At 28.5% G+C, this 25,525-nt stretch overlaps 1 protein-coding gene across 1 annotated transcript in view; it reads right to left on the bottom strand.

Moving 5' to 3' along the window:
- The window catches only part of LOC148313084 (monocarboxylate transporter 8-like), a 177,235-nt gene extending 154,512 nt beyond the window's left edge, over nucleotides 1-22,723 (bottom strand). The window contains exon 1 of the mRNA XM_088269483.1: nucleotides 21,087-22,723. Within this exon, the coding sequence (XP_088125609.1) occupies nucleotides 21,087-21,135 (49 nt within the window). The 5' untranslated portion in view covers nucleotides 21,136-22,723. The remainder of the gene's footprint in view (nucleotides 1-21,086) is intronic.
- Nucleotides 22,724-25,525: the final 2,802 nt, after the last annotated feature.

The following is a 25,525-nucleotide window of genomic DNA, read 5'->3' on the forward strand; positions in this document are numbered from 1 at the left end:
CGCACCCAATGGTGCATAGGGCACTGCGTCATATAAACGCAGTGTTATCTTGATCTTTTACACATGAAGGAAAGGTGATCAGCCCTCCGCTTCAGGTACCAGTCCAGGCTAATATTGAATAATTATTACTGTGAAAAAATCACTTATATTTATTTTACCCCCCTTGGGAATCGAACCCGGGACCTCCAGAACGGTAGCCGAGCGTACTGACCATTACACTACGGAGGCGGGCAGATATCTTGAAGAGTTCAAATTTCAGGTACATTAGAAAGTATGTACGTACATATAATGCTACCTAAACATATACGAATATACCTGTATTTACAAGACATAAGAATTTTCCTGCCCATGTACTCAACTAAATTATCTGTTTTTATTGTATACCTAATTATACTCGTATTTAAGTTTTATAACATCGAGATTATACCTGCAATCAACTTATTGATTTGATTGCTAGTAACAATTCCAATTTTATCAAACAGGATATATCTAATTATACGAGTATATTCAAACAGTAACAGAGTTCATTAAACTCATTTTTTTCTTTGCATATCATTTTCAAAATAAATAGTTCATGATATAATTAACTTCCTACACAGTATAAAAAATCAACGTCTTTTCAATGGAAAAATAAGTACCTACCTTTGATTTATTTTTGTCCACAGATTTAAACGAAATAAGAAAAGCATAAAATTTTGTTTTTGTTTTTTATATAAAAAAGCAAAATATAATACACAAATATGTATGAAAATTAATATGAAAATGCTTTTTCTATAATATTAATCAAAAAGTTGTGGATAATAGTTCATGCGATACCATGGTATATGTAAATTGTAAAGTTAATCACAATATAAGCGAGAAAAAAATTAAATCAAGTTAAATAAAAAAAAAATAACAAGTTAAAATAAATAAAATAAACAAAAAACGCCTATTTTTTTATATAAGATAAAAATGCTGACAATTTCATAAATTTATGTAAGTTTATATATTTAATGAAATTTAATGTACGTTAATGTACGTATACTTATCACCAAAAAAGTACCTGTAATTTTAAATACAGATTTATATTTTTCATTGAGGTTCTTCGGTACTAAGCACTTTTTTTAGCATTAGGGTCCAAAAACATTTCTCTTGTAACCAAATCTACTATCAAATTAAACATCGAGAAAAATTTATGTTAATACTATTCCACAAGGATCTCTATGTGAGGCTAAAATAGGTTTTTGAAGAAATTGCATCTCTACTAACGATAAAACTAAGATAAAATTTACATAAAGAAAAAATACGAACGGGCATGAAAGGTAAATACGAACCCTTCCTTTCTTTTTTATTTTTCTCATCTACCGGAATAAACTTCGCACACGTGTATTTAAAAAAAAACCATTTAAAACTGTATTACCACGTGTGAATGGCGTATAATCTACTTCAAGTGTAATTTCAGACATTTTCATCTGGTGGAAGAAAAATAAAATGCTTAAGGATTAATAATTTCACGGCTATTAAATTCAGGAAGGAAAACGATATAAAAATCTTCGGAATTTAATATATTTCGCTCTTGTGTTTTATGAATGTGATTAAATAAATCACGTGTATCGCATACATGTATTTCAACATGTAACACTTATTTTTACACATTTAATACTGTTTATAAATTTAAATAAAACAAGTATTTTCTTTTACACAACATAAAAGTTCCGATATTTTATTGTTATAGTGTTTTTTCTTTTTATTATGCTTTTCTATTTCTATTAATTTTTATGTTCTCTTAAATCAACTGTATCAAATGTGTTTCACTAACATCAAATGCTTTATTTTTGTGTTATAATAAAAATCAAAAAATACATCATCGAAATAAGTTTCTTGTAATTTTTAAATAAATTACATATCATACAATATCATCGTTAAATTTATGTGTTTGTCAAACATTCTCGTATAGTAAAAGCCAAAGTTGGAAAAATCATATAATTAGTGACTTAAAAATTACAAAAAAACGGAACAGCTTACATTGCTGTCCGAAATCGTTAATTTTTATAAATGGCTCAATTGAGGCAAAGCTTTTATCATTCTTATACGAAAAAAGATGGAAGTTTTAGAATTCCAGGGCTTATGGCCTGGCATTTGGCTGGCTTATGTAACCACTTGATACACTTAAATTAAAATCTGTAAAATTTACCAGTCTGCCCATTGAATATCCACTAAGCGTTGATTTTTAAAAGTTGCGTTTATGCATTGTTGTTGAATTCCGTCCACCTTCGGCGTATAAAAACGATGTAGATGCTTTTCTTAGTTTCTTACTACTTTTATCTGAGATATCGCATTTCAACTAAATTTAGTCTACTTGCATCCTTCATAATAATAAAATAAAATTACATATTTATTCATGATGAATTTATGTATATTTAAAAATTTAATATTTCGTGAATGGCACTTTATAAACATACAAAATATGTCCTCAAGCAAAATATCTTTGTAATTTACGAGTTTTTAAATGGATTTAATTTTTTACGACATTCAAAGCCTGATATTTTTTCCGCTCAATGTAAGAGTTCCGCCTTTTCCATGTTCATGGGATTTTATATTTATCACAACAGACTAAATCTTTTCTAAAATGGAGCATAATATCTGATATATTTCCATCATTGTGAGATGGTAAAATATAGTATTTTAGATATGGTAAAGAAAATCCGTTTGCATCCCTTTTATGAACTTTGGTCTTCGATCTCAATTCACGTGGAAAAAGGTCACCTATCAATCTTGCCTTTTTAGGTCACGTATTTATAGATAAGAAGACTTTTTTTGACTGAACCCAATAAACGTAATATGAACTGAAAGTCGAAAAATATTAGGTTTGAATAAACGGAAAACAAAGAGAGTTATTTTGAATTGTAACAGTTATTTTGTTTCCTTAACGATTGCATTTCACTAAATAATTGATATTGATTAAAAATATTATTTACATTTTTTCATACTTTAATAATTACTCACATAAACTTAAAAAATGATTTTTCTTTAAACGAGTTGGAAAATATGTATGTCAGGAGCACGTACTCTCTGTTTGGTAAAGTTTTTTTTTGTGGCAAACACAATATTTTGTTCTCCAGTCGCGGTCTGAATTCTACCAACACATGTTTATGTAGACATAAATGTGAATCACCAGTTTGTTTTAATTTTTTACACACTAAAAAACCAATTTCAGAATTTGACTTGAAAAAGGTCCCGCATAGAGTGCTGAGAATCGATATATTGACTTTGGATACTTTTCTAAAAACGCGCTCGTCGATAAACAGACGATAATGCCATTGTATTTTGGCGGCCGAGCTTGGAGGTTGTATCGTGGCGTGTGCGTTTTTAAAGTTCCAATTTATCAATTGTATTCATAATTTCACAAATTTAACCAATTTTCAGCGAATATAGTAAAAATCTATTAGTAAAAACCAATTGTTTTCTCCCATACGATGTCCACTAAAATTGAAATGGACCATTTTTGCAAAAAAAGTCTTAATCACTATTGGCACAAATATAAAAAAAAAAACATCACTTTAACGATTAAACTGATTTGAGTTTTCATTTTATTTATCAACAAAAGCTGGTACTGAAAACTCATATGGATATACTCATATATAAGTTCCGAAATTCATTAGTTAGGTTGTCAATCATATGAGTAGTGAATATAACACGTGTAACAAGTAATTACCTTAACCACCCTATGACAAGTCGTAAGCTCTGTAAATACCCATATTCCAACTATCTTTTTAATTTATGTTAAGATGATTATAATCATTTATAGTTATTTATATATAAATAACTTCTAAATGGACAATCCCAGATTTGGACACATTCAAAATATTATGGATATTTTATATATTTTTTTAATAAAAAAGTGCTGTTCAAATAATGAATAAATTTTTACTGCCTATTATAATTTACCTTACTATTTCGTCGGTTCAATATTTAAAGTGGAATAAATATTGAGCTTCGAAAGAATACAATGTAAAAAGCTTTGCTTATAATCAAATTACACAAATGAACCCAACATTGAAGACACTTTTTACTACACGATTAACATTTTCGTGCCAACAACGAGTCTTTTCACGACCAGAGCCTTTTACGCAATTTCATTGAAAGCTTTCAAATAATCACTTAACCTCCCACCGCAGAATCCATGGTAAATGAGCTTTGAAAGCAACCAATCCAAAGTGGATACAGCTAAAAGCTTGCTACTTAAAATTCGGCTGTTCAATATACAATTTATTAGAATATGTTTTTTAAAATCTTGTATATTCAAAGAACTCAGTCGAGAATCTTGGTTTTTAAGCCCAAGGAAGTTGAACATATGTTCCAAACACGGATCTCAGAAATAAACATTTACAATGTAAGACAATAATCCAAGTTTGTTTATCGTATTAACTGTTTTTTTTTTTTATAAACTTTGATAATGCCATCGTATGGATAAAAAACGGTCACAAACAATGGATTGATGCATAACTTTTTTAACATCTCAAATACTCGTTCACATCTGGATTATCTCCAATTACAGGAGTTATTTTTCACATTATTTTTGGTCATCTCAGCACAAATGAAGAAGGGTATGAAAGTCTGGGCATTTACTGGTCATAGACTGGTTTAAGTGGTGACCACTTTACACACGTGTAAAGTTTCACAACATTCACCAATTCTACTCATGATTTTGACAACCACACTATTCAAATCCTTGGAAATTCTAGATATATTAATTTAACTCGAAACAAAGTCCTTGAGTTCAATAGACTTCACTAGAGGTATCTATGGTGGGATGAGGATTTTTTTTTACTTAGCAGAAACTCTTTCATTTGTATATGATTGGACACACTCATAATGTTTTACATACATATATGAATCAATACTTAAGAAAATAACATCGTTTCATATAAATTTATTATAACAATGGTTTGGATATCATGTTCGGTTCTTCTTGTTTCTTGTTAGTATCATTAATTATCTTTCTACTTCATTTACACCCACTCATTTTCAGATCAAAGACGTTTGTTTAAGTATATTTGTATATCTGGTAGGAACTCATTAAATTTATTGAATATGCTTTGATAAGTTAAAGTAACATTTTATATTTACCTATTCATAAACTTACTTACCACAATACTTTGGGGCGAAATAAAATCTACTTGTAAAAATAAAATAAAATCTTTATTTACTGTGCAACAACTGTAAAACTTTTTGCACTTTTATTTTATTAAATATTATCAGATCGACATTAGACTAAACGACGAAGGTAACGATGAAACCCGTTCACTGGTGAAATGAAATAAGAGGGGAAAAAGCAGTGTACTTATCATTTTAGTATATAAGATGTAGCTCAACCATGAAATACTAAGACAAAAGATAACTAGATGTACCCGGCCACTCGTTGTTGTGCCTCAATCTGAATAAACGGCAAAGAAAGGTACATGTAATCTCACAGTGCTAGTTGGTAATTATATTGACAACCAGCAGATTCACAACGGGTGGTTGTCAATCATGGGTAGAATGGTGAATGTTACACGTGTGTAAAGTGATCACTTAACCAGCCTATGGCAGGTTATAATCCTAGTAAATACCCAGACTTCCATATTCTTCTTTATCTATGTTTAAGTGTGAAAAATGTGAAAATAATAAGCGCAGAAACCCAGATTTGTGAACAAGTATTTAGACACACTGAATATTATGTTTTTATATATTAAGCGTTTAATTTGTATAAAGAACCAACTTTAATTTATATATTAAATGTTAAAAACAAAAACTTACGTTTTAAGTTTACAAAATTACATTTTATTGTTAAAAAAAAATACTAAAATAAATTTTAGGACAATTGTTTCACCTTGTTATGGCATTTCGAAACGAATGTTTTGTGAAGATATTTAAAAATGGCATAACAAGGTGAAACAATTGTTACATTTTTTAAACATTAAAATACAACAAAGTAGACTTAGAAAATCAGTGTTTGATTTTAAAATTTAATTTATACATGTATTATGTATGTTAAATTGAAGAAATAGAATAAACCTAGATATTCTATGAAAAATATCAACAAAGCCTATTCGATGCGGACACATATGTTCCCCGTCAGTTAAAATAATGCGATATCGAATTTGGGATACCTTTCTTATTATGGACGCCATAAATTATCGCCGGGCTGAGAAATATATTTTAGTAGGGATGAAAAAAACCATTTAACGAATAAAGCCTCTAAATTCATGATTTTCACTCGTTTATTTATTCCTGCGCTTAGTATCGTAATAAAAATGGCGTACATAAATATTTTTCGCTGGTGGTAATAAATGGCTTACTTCCAAATTGAAACATTTATTTAATGGTAGGTTTTAATACTTTCAATTTGTTTTTAAATCCAAAGTGGCTATTAGTATTTTAATGTAATTTGTAAATTCAAAATTTAAAGGTGAGAAATAGTGACAAATATCCCTCATTTTTTTATTGCTCATAGCAATAAATTAATTATTAATATGTGTATCGACATCTCAACACAGATAAGGAATACAAAAATGTACTTATTTATAGGTTTTAAGTTATTGTAATTTTGATATATATTTAATTTATTGTACCCTAAAAACGCTATATATATATATATATATATATATATATATATATATATATATATATATATATATATATATATATATATATATATATATATATATATATATATATATATATATATATTTATATATATATATATATATATATATACATATAATATATATTTGTTTAGCCCCCTACTAGTCTGGTAATGTCAGTAACGCCAAAAACTGGTCACTGGTTATATAAAATAAATGTGTTATACAAAATTTATTTGCCTTGCGAGATATGCGAGTTTCCATATTTTACAGATATACATGTATTATTTATGAATTGATGAATTTATTTATATTTCCTGTATGTATTGTTAGGTGATCCCATAAATTCTGCTCGTCATCGTATTGGTGGCTTCTTGAAAAATCTAACCTTTCCCCTCACATTGTCAAAGAACCGATGATAAATTGACCAGCCGATATATTATGACTGCTCTTCAGTACCTAAGGCCATTCAATACCCGACCATCCTTACAATAAAAGCACGTGTACGTACTGAACACAATATGCTATTATTACCGCAAGCCTTACAAAATCAAACACGTTTGGAAACAGGATGACTATACAGATACTCGTTTATCAAAATGTACCCTTAACCATATGTACTGCACGAACTTTGAAATGTTTAACTAGTTTACATGGTGTTTGGTTCTGACAAATACAATCATCCCTTAATTGAAGAGTAGAATACAAATTAAGTATTCATATTTAACGAAAAAGAGATATTATTTATTGATTCGGCGTTAAATAAGAAACTAGTTGTGTGTAATGAAATAAAACTCGATAAGCGGTAACATACAAGTGTTTAATTTCTTCATTTAAACATTTTTTTCATTATTTGAAAAGGCTCTATTGAGATGACGATTTTTTTAAAGTACAAAATAAATACAAATGTCTGGGAAAGAAGGGTTTAGACCTGTTATTAGTTGGCTTAAGCGATCACTTTAGTTGCTGCGGAACAATCGATTTTTTCTTTCTTTTCTTTGACATCTCATCAAAGATGAAGAAGAATATAGAAGTCTGGGAATTTACGGGTCTGACGACCATCATAGGCTGGTTTAAGTGATCACTTTACACACGTGTAACGTTCACCAATTGATGAATGTTACACGTGTGCAAAGTGATCACTTAAACCAGCTTATGTTGGTCGTCAGACCCGTAAATGCCCAGACTTCCATATTCTTCTTCATCTTTGATGAGATATCAAAAAATAATATGAAAATAACTCCTGTAATTGGAGATAATCCAGATTTTGAGAACAAGTATTTGGACACACTCAAAATGTTGTAAATCGTTTAGTATTTTATGAATTAAATATACGTAAGTATACTCGTACACACACACAAACATATTTAGATAAATACCTTTAGTCCTATCTTAAACAAAAATGTGCTCTTTTCTCCGTCGGCAACAAAAAAATGGAAGGAACTATGTATGCTCGTAAATGTGTTTTTCTTCCATATTTATTTTCCACTTAAATGTTTTCAATTAAATCATTTCAGATGCGTTAATTTATGCCTTACCTCTAAATATATTTATGTTGATTATTTTATATTAAAAATATTCACAAAACGCTGCATATATACTCGTATATATATATATTGAAAACACGCTTCAATATTCAGGATTAAATTGAAAATACCTTCCCCGGGTCCGGCCTTCGGATGAATATTGACTGCAACCATCATGAGAATATTTCAAGGAGAAGAGCTTCCCGCCAAGATCTAAACGCAAAGCTATCTCGTTTGTCGGAGCTTATTTTCCATCAAAATGTGAAACCAGGGTATTTCATATGAAATTTGAAAAACATATTAACTTTACCATATTGATGTTAAACGAAAATCCCACGTATTTCATTTTCAATAAGGGCATAATGCTTAGGATAAATTTCATAAAATATGTTTTTCAAATATTCCGATAAATATTTCGTTTAAATGATTTCAGCTTTAAATAGGTCAAACCTTTGAATTCAACGGTTCTCAAACTTTTTTGGAAAAAATACCCTTCTGAAAAAAACAGTATTTTTTACGAGGCCCGAAGCAAACCCTTATTATAACCCTTATCCGCACCTAATGGTGCATAGGGCACTGCGTCAAATTGACGCAGTGTTATCTTGATCATTACTTACATGAAGGCAAGGTGATCACTCTTGCACTTCAGGAACCAGTCCAGGGTAATATTAAATAAATATACAGTGTTAAATCACTAATATTTATTTTCACCCCCCCCTGTTAATCGAACCCGGGACCTCAAGCACGGTAGCTAAACACGCTGACCATTACACCACGGAGGCGGACGCAAACCCTAGTTTTATTTAATTGTATTTATTGAAAATGTATCAATAAATATTGGACGGAACGCATTTCTTTTCGTAATGGAGTTATTTTATTTTATTTAGTATATCCGTGTGAAAAATGAAAATGAAAGCTAAAAATTTACCAAATAGACCTAAAAATTATTGAAAAAAACGTTACTTCAAAGAAATGTTTACGAGTTTTACATTCCGAAAAATATACCAGAGAATTTTTTGCGTAAATTAAAATACTGTAACATTTACTTGTAATTAACTTTACCATACTAACTATGGTTTACTTAAAATTTTATTCACTTTATATTTATAAACCCAATAGACACGTGTATTTAATATCATGATAAACATTAGTGAAATTGAGAAAACTCACATTCGAGAATTGTGTTCCTGTTTTTTCATTATTTACATATTCTATATTCATTCATTAAAAAGGGGAAGTTTATTATCGTAATGTTATTTGATATTTTATTTTTATTTATTTTCCGTGAATTTTAAAAGATTAATAAACTCAAATTTAAGATATTATTTTTGACATCTCATCAAAGATGAAGAAGAATATGGAAGTCTGGGCATTTACGGGGCTGACGACCGTCATAGGCTGGTTTAAGTGATCACTTTACACACGTGTAACATTCACCAATTCTACCCATTATTGACAACCACACTACTCAAATTCTTGGAAGTTCTGTATATATGAACCAATTTAGAAACCTTGTTCTTGAATCAATAGAACTTCACTACAGACATCTATTGGTGAGATGTAAAGAAGCTTTTTAGTAAGCAGAAACTCTTATATTAGTATGTGAGATCCGAATCAAGTATTTGTGAACAAGTATTTGGACACACTCAAAATGTTGTCAAATTTAAGATTTTATTTGAGATTTTTCGACTTCATCATAGACGAATGACAGAATATTTTTGTAGGATATCGTAAAAAATAATCGTTTTATCAACTTATTTACTATTTTTTAAAACCTATGTTTCGCTTCAAAAGCATATTTATCTAGGTACAGAAAGTTATATTTTGCTTAGTTAAGTTTCTGTTAAGGAAATACAGAAAAAACTTGTATTTTTTATATCTAGCTCCTGCTTTTCAGTTCTAAAGCCGCAGGCTTCTCAAGAAGTTTAATTAAACTTGAGGGGTAATTTGCGCCTTAATCTAACATTAAACTCTCTTGTTGCAGCTCTTACGGTAGAAATTCCGAAGCAACGTGGTAATGTGGTACAAACTGAGCTTTCGCTAAAAGTAAAGTAACGAATGTACACACATAAAATATTTATACGAGTGAATTTATAGGCACGCAAAAACATAGTCGTACATATACTCTGAGTGTTAAACAGCTGGCAATGAAAGTAAATTTTAAATTTTACAATTAATGCTAGATTGCAATGGAAATTCTATGTTTTTTTGTTTGATGTATTCAAAGTAATAACATTTTTTAAAATAAAAAAATGTAAATATTTTTTCTAAATGGCACATTTTTTTCAACTTTGAAAATCAATAAAATACAAAATGTTTTTTAATCACTTTAATTATATGTACTTTGATCTCAACCAGTTTTGACAAATACCTTGTCTTCCTCGGGAATGGATACATAACGCATGTGATGTGATTTGAGTTTGAGAGTGTCCATAATTTTGATTCACAAATTCTGGAATTGCTCCACCAAGGAGTTATTTACATCAAGATATGGTGTTTCAAAATGATGTGGAATACACAAAACACAAAACACAAGTCACAAGAAAAAGTGATATTTACCAAGAAACACAAAAATTAAAAATATTACTGCCGAAGAAATTAATGAAAAAAATTAACGTTTGACCTTTGGAAAAGCAATATTTTTAATAAATATCTAATGTGACTTATTACTTCTACGTAACTTTATGAATAAATAAATAAATAAAACAATTCGTAGCGTAGTGGTAAGCACGTTTGGCTACCGTGCTTGTTAGTAGTCCTGGTTCGGTTCCCAGCAGTGTCAAAATAAATATATCGTAGTCGTACAAGAGAAGGTGACCAACTGACATAACGTAAAATGTTCAGGAGGACCATGTACTTTTAAGTTTAAAATCGCATCGGGATTTTTTCAGGGCAATATTAAGCTAGTAAGAAATCAAATAGTCAATGATCACGTTTTTTTTTAAAAATGCACTTGGTCACTTTCTTCTGTATGACTACGATACGCAACTCTTATTTTTAATTTATTATCCATGAATTGGTACGACATCAACTTAGCTTCATACTATGAAGATAAAATTGCATCGATATGACGCAGTTTCCTATGCGACATTGGGTACGGGAAAGGTGCGGTTCAGTGGTTGTATGAATATTGGCCCTTAGCAGTAGCGAGGCTTCACAACATTTGTTATTAATGTATGAACGCATATGGTGTATTCTGCATATGATGAATATTTCACCATGGTTTGTGCAAGTTTCCATATGGTTATCAATTCTGCATCTTTTCACTAGCTCATACAGCTCTGTGACTTTTGGTAGAATATTTGTTGAACATACAGTACTTTATCGTTATTCATATGGAAGCTATCTATTTAACTTCGCAGTGTAAATACATTTAATTCAATATGTAGCGATTAATTTCTAAAGATTTTGGCCTTTTCAAAACTGCTTTCGGATCCGTATTGTGAGGATGTTAAAGCCAGCAATTTTTGTTATTATTGATTTTTTTTCAATTGAATTCAATTTAAATTCACTAAGAAGTTAAAACGTTTTTACTTTAACATTTATTTCAGATATTATTATCATTATTAAAATAAACTTTTATTTAGAAATTTTGTAATGCTTCAAAACGTTTTTGTTTGTGTTTTTACTTTTCATCCAACCATTAAATAGAGTTATAATAAACTAAATAAAATAATTTTATATAAAGGAAAAATTATATCCTACCAAAATTTAATGTGTTTACCTCCAGAAAGCCGACAGAAGAGCCTGGAGGTGTTTGTGGGTTCCTATGCTCTACATAGGGAGTGGATATAGTTAAGTAAGTATGGTTTGGGTTGCACAAAGAAAGAACTTTTGATATGCGTAAATCCATACACAATTTTAAATCATTAATATAAAATTTTACAAAATGAAATAACTTTGTTATAACGAAAATTTAACCCATCGGTTTCAACAAGAACCTTGTCATCAACAGGGTTTATATTAATTCAAAACATGAAAAACATTAAATTACTCTCTCCAAAAAACTTCCACACACTCCGTAAAAATCTTAAAATATACTATTTTAATAAATCCTAAAATATACTGTTTTAGGATTTAAACGTGTGTGGAACTTTTTTGGTGAGAGTATTTTAATGTTTTTGAATCAATATAAACCCTGATGATGACAAGGTTCTTGTAGAAACCGGTAGGTTAAATTCTATTAATAAAAAAGTGGTTATAACAAAGTTATTTCATTTTATAAAGTTTATAAAATGTGCCACAAAGTATCTGCGGAAAACATTCAAGAAACTAATATAAATCATTGTTAAGTGTAGGAGTATGAACATGTAATTTATTTTATTTTAAAATCTTACTGTCTTTATAGTGGGAATGGAAAGATTTTGGGGGTGAAGTAATGTAATATCATGAACGAGGGTACGAGATATAAAATATCTGTACATTATGTTTCCTCGTTGACCGTATACATTGTTTTCCTATAGAAATGTTCAATTTTGTTTCTTTTAGCCACTCGTGATACTCTAGCTGAAGTTGGAATGAACTTTTACAACTAGAACGAGATATAGAAAAGTCATTTTAGTAGTGTGGATTTTGCTGCGTGTTGTACAGATTTCATAAAAAGGAAACAAAAGTCAGGGGATGGTACCTTTTTTCCAGGAATACTACATGTATAAAATTGTGGTTATTGATTTGTGTAAAATGATTTATGATTAACTCCTAGACAACGGGATTTGTTCGAATGAACCGGGACATTATACCAACAAAATATTCTAAAAATATATGCAAAATAAGTGCAACATGTTTTTTGAGAACTTTTTGAGAACTTTGTAAAATATCTGTAAAAACATGACGAGGAGACATGCTAGTTTTCACAATATTCTTTACGTGTGTTGCCTCGGTACTTCTCACAGATTAGACGTCCGTCGTAAATTTTACGACTGTCCAGTAATTTAGGGTTAAGGGACACTTAATTTACTCGATATTTTTCTTGACATTAGGGCTTTTTAGAAAATTAGTTTTTAAATCTTCAAAAAAAATTAGTTTTTAAATCTTTAAAGTTTCAAAAAAAAATAATATGAAAATAACTCCTGTAATTGGAGATAATCCAGATTTTGTGAACAAGTATTTGGACACACTCAAAATGTTGTAATTAGTTTTTAGACTGAAAAAAGTTGTATTACATCATACACCGTCATTAGAAACTAAAAATATGTATTTAAAAAATATATTTTAGAATAAGGAGAGGTTGGTTGTACTAAAAATTTCTCGTTTTTGTCCTCCATTAAATTTTAAAATATTGAATTTAATTGTGTCTAATTCTACAACATTGTTTTTTTTTTCAAACGTGAATTCATCAGAAAAAAGTTTTATATCAATATCTTATACGGCTTTGAAACTCGAGAGAGCAGTACATTGTGAAGCTTCCTACCCTATCCTTACATAATATATTATCAGGTCTATCATTTTACATACAATCCCTATCATTAAACAAAAATTCCAACTCTGAAGTTAGAAACTCATCAAGCGAGCTTTCAATAACACCCACAATATCCTGTAACCCATAATAGACCAGACATTCAATGTCAAACATACCTTGTTTCAATACATCGAAACGAACAAAATTTTACAATCAATACACCTAAAATATCTAAGTCTCATCCAAGATAACTGACGAAACCATTTCTATAATTGATATTATATTTCTTTTAGGCGTCCAAAATTAATATAAAACTAACATATACTAATAAGGCAGTCGTGGTACATATATTTCCATTTAAAATTATTTTATACTTGGTAAATGGCACTATTTCTTATGTAAAGCATTATATCAAACATGATGGAGTATCATATCAAATATGATCATGATGCTGAATGTATTAAACACGTGTCAAAAGAGATTATGTGAAATATGTAGTGGTATTCACCAAGTAAAATTCAACGCAGTAAATAGTTTTAAAATGTATTTGATGTTGCATTGCTCGAAAGGGAGTTATCACGCGGATCAGCTTTTTCCTGACATTTCTTGGTAAAACAATAACAAAATGACTCTTGTAATATATGAATATATATATTTATATATATATATATATATATATATATATAAATATATATATATATATATATATATATATATATATTATATATATATATATATATATATATATATATATATATATATATATATATATATATATATATATATATATATATATATATATATATATATATATATATATATATATATATATATATATATATACATATATATATATATATATATATATATACATATATATATATATATATATATATATATATATATATATATAATATATATATATATATATATATATATATATATATATATATATATATATATATATATATATATATATATATATATATATATATATATATATATATATATATATATATATATAATATATATATATATATATATATATATATATATATATATATATATATATATATATATATATATATATATATATAATATATATATATATATATATATATATATATATATATATATATATATATATATATATATATATATATATATATATATATATATATATATATATTATATATATATATATATATATATATATATATATATATATATATATATATTAAATGTGTATTAAAATGTCGATCGGTTTCGAAGCAAACAACTTTTTCCTCAAAATCAATTAATATGTTATAATATTTAATACCGATTTTTAATCAAATATCGAAAAATTCACTCTTCATCATTTAGTGTGATATCTTAATTTTGATGTCAGCATTTGAATGGTAGTCAATTTTCAATGTTAATATTTAAAGAAAAATTTGTGATTTGCATATACATATATTTATACAATGTTTAACATTAATAAATAGTCGAAAATGTATATTTTCTCGTAACACGTTTGGTGGATTTTGTCGAAATACGAGTAAAGTCTCAAACCTCGCGATGAATAGAATAGCCTTGTTTAACTCCTCGTTGAATATGGATTAAATATTAGTCTACGGTTGGGTGAACAATTTCCAGGACATTGGATTGTCATGAACCAGAAAAATGGCTACCAAGGCTATCTCTTCATTAAACCCGCGGTTGTGAACTCGATGCGACGATCAATTTGTAAACTGTGATACTGCGTTTTATCCCTCAATATACTTCATTAAACATAAACGAGAAGCTCTTAATTTCAACATTGGAATCCATTAGATTTTTTAATTAAAAAAGTGATTGAGCAAGAAACGTTAAATTATCAAAGTAACAGAAACACTTCTAAATGTCCACGATTCGATATTATCTTACTAAAAAAAATCTTGAAAAAAATACATTAAATTTTTATAAAAACGTTTTATTCATATTCGAATAGGAATGGACAACACAATATTTGCGCGCTAAAATGTAGAATATTGGAAATAAAAATAACTCCGGCTTGTATAAAAATTATAAATTCTTTAATTATACAAGACCTGTGTTTAGTATCTATGAGTATATACCATATTTAAAAGTCATTGATCATTAGTTGACAAAATAATATCAATTTTATCTAGTTCCAAACTGTAATAAAATTCTTAGTTTTGAATTAATATTTTACCTAGAATTTCATAATTTATTTTACTTTATTTTACCACTATTTCTTAACATCTACTGTGACAAAACACCGTTCAAACACCATATACATACAAAAATGATGAGGATTGCATCGAAACACGTGTCACAGTAGTGTTAGAAAAAGTGGTATTTACTAAGTAAAAAAATAATTAAAAACGGATAGATTTTCCCACTAAGTGACTGCCGAATCAATTAATGAAAAAAATCTTAGTCCTAATTTCAAATTCTGGTAAAAAGGTTTTTTGAATGAAATAAATGTTAAATACGATATTACATAATGTAGTATTGAAAGTAATGATATGACGTAGGTAATACTCGCTTTTATAGTATAGTGGTAAGAGCGTTTGGCTACCGCGTTAGAGCTCTAAGACCCAATTCCTAACAGGGTTAAAATAAATTCAGTAAATTTTCACGTTCATATTTATTTATTATCATCCAGGACTGGAACAAAATGCGCAGGCGGATCACCTTGTTCAAAAACATGCAAATTGATCAAGAAAACACGGTCCTTATTTGATGTAGTGCCGTATGCACTATTGGGTGTGGATAAGAGTTAGAAGAATGTACATATACGAGTACAACATGTAATAAAATATAATAATTTAATTATATTTAATTGCGTGCTATTATGCTATTTTTATTGATATAAAATAACAACTTCTTAGTTTTTTTTTAAATAAATGTGCTAATAAACTATAAAGTTGTTGTTTTATTATATAAAATGCGTTTCCAGTAAGAAATGTCAGAACAAAATTTAAAGTATGAATTGGTATATATAATGAAAGTAGTAGTGTTTTCAGTGATATCTAAAAAGCATAACACATTTTGAGTGTGTCCAAATACTTGTTCACAAATCCGGATTATCTCCAATTACAGGAGTTATTTTTCATATTATTTTTTAACATCTCATCAAAAAATAATAAAAGAGTTTCAGCTCAATAAATAGCCTCTTTTCATCTCACCAATAGATGTCTCTAGTGAAGTTCTAGTGATCCAAGAATAATGTTTCAAAATTGGTTCATATATATAGAACTTCCAAGAATTTGAGTAGTGTGGTTGTCAATAATGGGTAGAATTGGTGAATGTTACACGCGCGTAAAGTGATAACTTAAACCAGCCTATGACGGTCGTCAGCCCCGTAAATGCCCAGACTTTCATATTCTTCTTCATCTTTGATGAGATGTTAAAAGTAATATAAAAAGAATAACATTAAAAATACGAAATATATCAAGTTTTATTTCAACTTAGAAACTTACTTTTCAAATTTAGCTCTGGGAGAATTTAATTGCAATTTGGGACGCGTGACAGCCTTCACCCATTACGGTGGGGCAATTGAATTTCAAGTCAAATGCACCAGAGTTCTATCACTGGTGAACGGTATACCACCGATCCAATGTTCAAATGTACCATACCATACATTCTACATTGGAATCAACCGCCCCATGCGGCGAGATGACGCAATTAGACTTGTGACTGCGGGTTTTCACCCATATGTAAAAACCAAGTCAATTTCCGAATCACATTCAACTGGTATAACGAATTGTGTTTCAGTTCTGAATTTCATCGATAGAAGATCGGGAATTTTGGAATTTGTCATTATTATAAAAAGCGTTTACCTTGGTTGCAAGCAATTTATCGTAGATTTTTCTAACAAGAGTTGAAGGACCCAAAAAATGTCGGGGAGGAATATCATTTCTCGAATTTATCAGTAACTCAAGTCAAGTTCTTACTTATTACATACGGTGTTTGAAAATGATGTGGAATACGTCGAAACACGTGTCACAATAGATTTTAAGTAAAAGTGGTGTTTACTAAGTAAATTTTTAAAATGGATAGATACTACCCCAAAGTGACTGCTGAATCAATTAATTAAATTCTTACTTTATCTTTCCTCCTTTGCCTTCTTTGTTCTCATCAATTTATAGTTTCGCTAATAAATTGAATTTTTCATTCATAAAGTGATTATTTTAATAAGGTCTTTTTTGTTTTTTTTTTAAAACATGTGTTTTCCTCTGATTTCAAACAGCTGTTAAGGGTTCAAATTTTGACCTGTATATCTAGTCAGTTTTGAGTTGGTTGGAAGATATTAGTTCACAGCAATAAGTCCGCTAAAGTATGTAGATATATTTTATAAAAGTTTAATTTCTTTACTATTGGTTTTGAGGATTTTCCGGACATTCAAGACACCAAAATACTCTTAACGCAGAATTTAAGGAAATTTTAAGACTTTATTTTGGTTAGGATTTCAAGACACTACTGTTATACAATAACAAACATATTACAATTCGTTTGGAAACGAATTGCAAATTTACCTGTATAAAAGTGGGTCTTTTCTATGTAGACAATATTAAGAATAAAAAAAACGATTTGAAGAACTTCTCTGAAAAATTTTTACTACTAAAAAATTTTTTTTTTGTGTCGGGTTGTGGTCGCGTTAGTGTTCCGGACTTTTAAGTCAGAGTTTCTTGGTTCGAACCCATTTTACCAATACCTATTTCTAATAATGAGCCGCTTAGGCTCACAAAAATACTCGTAGTATGAAATTGAAATATTTGTGTAAATAATAAAAACTTTAGAACCTTTTCTTTAGAAAAAAGAGAAGTTTTTGAATAAGATGGTAAAGTAACCAACGTTTAAGTATTTTACATTTATGTCAAATACTTCAATTGAATATTCAAATGTCAAACGAAATCAAGATACAAAACCTAATTATAGAAGTTAATTCATTTTCTTTTGATAAAAAATATAATTTGGTCGAGAGCTTGGTGCTTTCAAAAGAAAGCTCAAATTTAAAAATAAATTAATTTTCGTGGAGATTCATTTGCGATCATGTAATTTAAAAAGTGTTTTAAAAGGGTGTAATCACTATATAATCTACGATAAAACTTTGCTTTTCGTTCTCTTCTGTACAACGGAAAGAAAATTAAGAATTATTTCCGTATTTCAGAGAACAAAAGAGGTTCTATTAACACACGTTTTAGTTGATTTAATTTAACAAAAATTTGGTATTAATATTTGAAACGGAGAATGAAATACTTGCAAAAGAAGGTTTTTATTTTTAAGATATTAATCGAATTGAACAGGGACAACACCTTTCCATAATTAAACATATATATCTAAGTGTTAAGTTGCAATGTTGTAATTTAAACTAATTTTTTTAAATAACTGATTCGGAAATCATTTTCTGATCCAATCCATTTTTAGTTTAAATTTTATTTGGTAAATGATAAAATTTCTATCTAAAATAAAATCTAAAATTCCGATGCGGAATGAACCTTAGCTCCTGTCTCAATGGATTATATGAAATACTGGTATTTTACCGAGTGAAATTTATATTTATATTAAATTTATACTATTATAGATTTATTCATATATATATATATATATATATATATATATATATATATATATATATATATATATATATATATATATATATATATATATATATATATATATATATATATATATATATATATATATATATATATATATATATATATATATAAATATACACACACACAAATATATATTACGTTTTGAAAAATGTTTTATTTACCTAAAGTTATATGCATTTTATGAAATTTATGTGAAAGTCATTGATTTATGTTTTGTACTGACATTTCTTGTTGGAACTGTATTTTACGAAATAAAATTACAACTATGTAAATTTTACCACATGAACTTTATTTGACCAGCAACCGGGTTTTGTCGCAACCGTCTGATCCCGGTTGCTAGTAAAATAAAATTAATGTGGTAAAAATTACATAGTTGTTAATTTATTTTATGAATATCATTGAATCAAAATATCAAACCCAAATGGCCGTCCTTACGTTTTGATATATCTGCCGAGAGGAAGAGATTAGATGGAACGTGTACGTTAGGAGAAAACAAAATATATACGGAGTGTGACCAGAATGTGGATATTTACATTAAACGCTGATATTTTTATATGCTTTAAATCCCTTTATTTATTTTCCACGGCCGTTTGGATTCTGATTCGTTCTTATTTTACAAAAAAAATATTTATCAAACACCGGCAGAAATATTGTTATAGTTTGTAAGAAAAAGATATGTATTTTTTTGGTTTCTAACAACGTACTTTGTGTGAAAAAAATCAAACATATGCGAGCTCCTACTGATAATTTGTGAATATAATGTATAGAAAATTCAAAGTATTAAAGGAAATATTGAAATCTCCGCAGGACGGTTGTAGTTAAAATAATAATAAAAAAGCTATTACTCAAACCAGCTTTAAATGGATTATTTTCACTGTAAATGCATTAACTTCCATATTTATTTATTGTATTTAAAAAAAATCTTTTTTGCGATATCTGTAATATAAAAATTTGTATAAACCTATTATTTTGGACTAAAAATCAAAAAGGATGTCGACATTTGTTCGGTTATTTAAAAAAAAACTCAATTTTTTATTCTGTTTGTAACTTGTATACATACAGGCAGTGGCGTGCACAGAGTTTTAAATCGGAGTAGGCTATACGGCAGTAAGGTTTTGGTAAAGATAAGGCATAGTAGGCACTGGAAGTGTGTCTATATGGAACGCGAGTAATCCAGGAGAGGCATTGCTGCGTGTATAGAATTCACGACTCTGCATACAGGTATATACAGTACATAATCATATCATCTACCTGTACCAACATTTCCCCATTTACTACTGTTTTAAATCCATATTTACATTCATTTCTTTCAAAAACCACGACATTGGATTTGACAACATTCATCAACAAATTACTCTCCTTGCACACTATGATATGGATTTCACAACATTTACCAACAAATCACTCTCCTTGCACACATTATAAAACTAAAGATTTGAATTACCTTTATAATATTGTGATATGGATTTAACAACATTCACCAACAAATCACTTTCCTCGCACACATTATAAACCTGAAGATTTGTGTTACCCTCTATAAGATTGTGATATGGATTTAACAACATTCACTAACAAATCATTCTCCTTGCACACATTATAAAACTAAAGATTTGTATTACCTTTATAATATTGTGATATGGATTTAACAACATTCACCAACAAATCACTTTCCTCGCACACATTATAAACCTGAAGATTTGTGTTACCGCTATAAAATTGTGAAATGGATTTAACAACATGAATTTTTCTAGCACGTGTTAAAATAATGTTGATTTGTATTACCTTTATAAGATTGTCATATGGATTTAACAACATTCGCCAACAAATCACTTTCCTCGCACACATTATAAACTTGAAGATTTGTGTTACCTCTATAAAACTGTGATATGGATTTAACAACATTAATTTTTCTAGCACGTATTAAAAAAATGTTGATTTGTATTACCTTTATAAGATTGCGAGTAGCTATTGTTCAAGCTGGTGGTCTGGCTCATGGCGGACGCGAACCTGCCGCTGCATCGCGGGCACGCGTCCGCCTGCTGCGCGGCCCAGCGGCGCGGCGCGGGCGGCGGCGCGGGCGGTGGCGACGGCGACGCGGAGGGCGTGGACCACCCGCCGCCCGCCGCCCCCGCGCCCGCCGCGCGCCGCGGCCACGTCGACGGACGAATCTTCGGGCTTACTGACGCCCGCTCCGAATAAAATATGTCATCACTACACCATCACTATTTCGACCAACGAAATGGGTGAATTTAGATTTCTTTCATTAAAAAAAAGTACCATAAATTAGATTTTTTTTCACTTTCGATGTCTTTAATCAGGTCACCATTATAAAAAAAAAGATGTTTTTAGCTCTCAAATAACTACCTATTTATTCCAAATGTATTATTTATGTATTTATAATTATCGTAATTACACCATCACTATTATTGAAAACGAAATTCAGGTTTCATTCATTAAAAATAAGTACCATAAATTTGGATTTTTTCACTCTAGATGTGTTTAATCAGGTCACCATTATAAAAAAAAATATGTTTTTAGCTCTCAAATAACTATCTATTTATTAAAAATGTGTTATTTATGTACTCATGATTTTCATAATAACACCATCACTATTATTAACAACGAAATTCTGGTACAATTCATTAAAAAAATTACAATATATTTTTTTCCACTTTTGATATTTGAAATCAGGTCACCATTATCAAAATTTATATTGACTACTGAACTACCTAACTGTTATTTCAAAATGTATTATTTTATGTTGTCATCATGCCATGAATTTGTCATTATGAAACCATCACTATATGACCAATGAAAAGTAAATTTAGATTTCTTTCTGTAAAAATTTAATTATTTTTCTTGCTTTTGATATTTTAAATCAGGTCACCATCATAAAATTATAAATTGAGCATTCAACTAATTTTTCTTGGAACTTTTTTATTTTTATTTTCAGAACTTGTTTTGATAAACATGTATGTCAATGTTTGAGTAAAGTCAATTTAGGTGGAAAATGTATATATTGTAGATAATGACCATTGTCAGACAACGAAAAAGATGTTTTAATTGGTATTTTTAAGGAGTCTTTATTGAGATGAATATTTATCGTTTTTTAAACGAAAAATATAAAAATATAAATTGAGCATTTCATTAATCACCCATTTATTTGAAATTTATTATTTTATATATACTTGTACATTCATAAGCATTTGCTTTGATAATTATTACTTTATAATTTTTTTATCGTACCACCTACTTTTAACGACATAAAAGGGAATTGTTAAAAATCAAATATTTAAATGAAATATCAATTATTTTAAAATAAAACGATAAATTATCAGCACTTTTAAGCTATACACAGCACAAAATTTTGGTCAAACAAATGTTTTACCTACTCAAATATTATTTTAAATTTTGATAAAAAGTTTAAATTAAAATATAAACTTTTATTTTTATAAAGTTCATCGCTTACAAAAAAAGTTTTATTATTATTAAGGATATTTAATTGGCAAGGAGATGTAATGGTTCGAGTGTTATCATTTAATTAACCCGAAGCTTTCCTATCCTTCCGGTGGCTGCTTTTTCCTGAAACAAAGGAACAATAATTGTTTTATAAAACTTTTTGTTAAAATCCTTAAAATTAACCAAAATAATGAATTTCGGTTTTTCGAAACAATGACACACAGAAAAAAGCATTATACTGCTAATAAAGAAGATAATTTTTATTATGAGACATATTATGTAAAAAACAAAACGGTACAAATTCCAATACATATCTCTTACGTTTAAATGGTTAATAATAATTTAAATCGTAAGTAAAAATATAATGGAAAACTCTATAAACAAATTACATTTTATTTAATTATTACCTAGCTAACGCGTTAAAATGGTTGAAAATTATTTTTCTGCGTAGCCTCTATTTTTATATCTTCTGGAATAATATTTTCAAATAACTCAATTTTGTTAAGAAAATTTAAATATTTTATACGTATTTGTTTTTGAAGGTTAATTTATTCGTTGATTAATGTAAAAACCATCATCGTACGTTAATTCTCAAATAATTTAATATTCGGGATTATTTTCCTTTTGAATTCCCTAATATTTTGAATCATGAATTATAAGTATTACGGAAGGGAAATTTTGCTCCAAGTGCGGTTTTCCAATTTATATTTCTAATAAATTAAGGATGGGTTGGGGGTCAGAATTAAGCCTCTGCGAGTACAAACCCTTTTTTGTTTCCTTTACATCCAAAACTAAATATTTCCCACAAACAATAACTTAAAGTTTATTCTATAAATTACGTTATCTTTCCTTAAAATACCGTTTGCTTTTAATTACTGTACGTCAGTTCTTAAAATTAATTGTACACCATAAAGATTCATTAATAAATTACTTTTAAATAATAAATCTAGGTTTTTTGATCATAAATAGTATCGATTTAATTTGGTTAAAAATATATTGACATGTATTTTCTAAAAACGAAATAAAGTATTTAAAACTTAAAAATTAATGATATTCCAAAAATGACACAAATTACTCAAATTTTATAAAATCTTTAAATAATTCATAAGAAATAAACTGTCAACTCTTTGATATTCAATTTAATAATTATTATTTCATGGAAATTATGATAAAAATAATATGTTCGTCGGTATCGAGGAAAGGATTCAAAGCATATTAATTATTTACAATAAATTTAATGAATATTGATATAGAAAATAATACTTATTTTTTATTTGCGTAACAAACAAAATAATTATTAAATTATTAGAATGAAATCAAAACTTTGTAAAAAAATTATCAACTATTTCTTTTTCATGTTCAGGTCTACTTTACAACATTTTGAGTGTGTCCAAATACTTGTTCACAAAATCTGGATTAACTCCAATTACAGGAGTTATTTTCATATTATTTTTTGACATCTCATCAAAGATGAAGAAGAATATGGAAGTCTGGGCATTTACGGGGCTTACGACCGTCATAGGCTGGTTTAAGTGATCAGGTCTACTTTCATGATAGTGGTTCCTGCCTTTCTCATGACAAGATATAGACTCGTCTTATTTCTCAGATAATGATTATATTTTTTTTTCGAAATTAGAAAATATATATTTACATTTCAATGTTTAAATAAAGTCAATATGGGCCAAATTATTGACATATCGTAGAAAATTACTATTTTCAGACATCGAAATACATGTTTGAAATGTACATTTTAAAGAACTTTTAATGGAGACTTATTTTGGCACACTCAAAATGTTGACGTATTTGTTAAAATGACTCCACGTAGCACATAACGGTAATTTGTGACATTTATCAGTATATGTACGGTATTGTGTATTAAGCAGTTTCTTTTTTCTTAAATGTCTCCAAGGGATAAGTTGTCGGATACAATACTTAACATTATTTATATTTGAAGCACTAACTTTGTGATTTTCTATTTTATAATTAAAATGTAACATTGTTTAAAAATCAAAATAAATATTTTATTAAAACTTAATTATAATGTCTACTGGTTTCGAAGCTAACCGCTTCTTTATCAAGACTGATTAATACTAAAACTCTATCTACTTAACAATATTCAAAATATTTTGACGATTAGGGAAAGAAGCTTGGGTAGATCTCAAGTGGCTTTATTTTTTTGTTGATTGGCAGTCACAGTCAAAAGGTATCAGGGATGATGATTGGAAACATATTTAAAAACGGACTTTTAGCAAAATCATTTACTTGTGTATTTATTAGTTTTAAATTATTATTAATTGCCTATTTAATTTGTAATATTTAAAAGTAATCTAATTTAAGTCCTCTATTGCATGTGTGTAATATATGTAGACCTTTATTTTTATCAAAGGAGTGAGTTTTCAGGTATAATAAATTTGTAGGAACGAAATTGGATAAGTAGGTTCGAGTAGTGTCGTGGAGGTTCAGAGAGCCATAAAGGTAATCCGAGGGTCGAAAGGGAACTCGAGGTGCTTATACTATCGGTCATGGGGCTAAGTTTATCTACATCATGCTGGCATGGAAATTGGAAGTTTATAGGAATAAAGAAACTCTTTAAAATAACGATACTTAAAAATTAAATTCGTACATATGGTAATATTATTATTTTTTGACATCGCATCAAAGATGAAGAAGAATATGGAAGTCTGGGCATTTACTTTCAATTTTGTTTTCAATTTTTGGAATTTGTCTTTCATCACCAACTTATAAAATAGATAGCAACAGTAGAACCCTTCTAATACGTCACCTTTGAGACTACGAGTATGGTCTAAAAAAAAACTAACTAACCATCACGCCGCTTCTCCGCAGGGGTAGGCAGAGAGAATAGATCGCCCCACCACTCTGTCATTGCAAAAATTCTTCGCCTCTTCCACGTTCATGCATCTCCCC

Source organism: Brachycentrus maculatus, unplaced genomic scaffold (assembly GCF_059751285.1).
Source record: "Brachycentrus maculatus isolate JH-2025_06_01 unplaced genomic scaffold, ASM5975128v1 h1tg000024l, whole genome shotgun sequence".
NCBI lineage: Eukaryota > Metazoa > Arthropoda > Insecta > Trichoptera > Brachycentridae > Brachycentrus > Brachycentrus maculatus.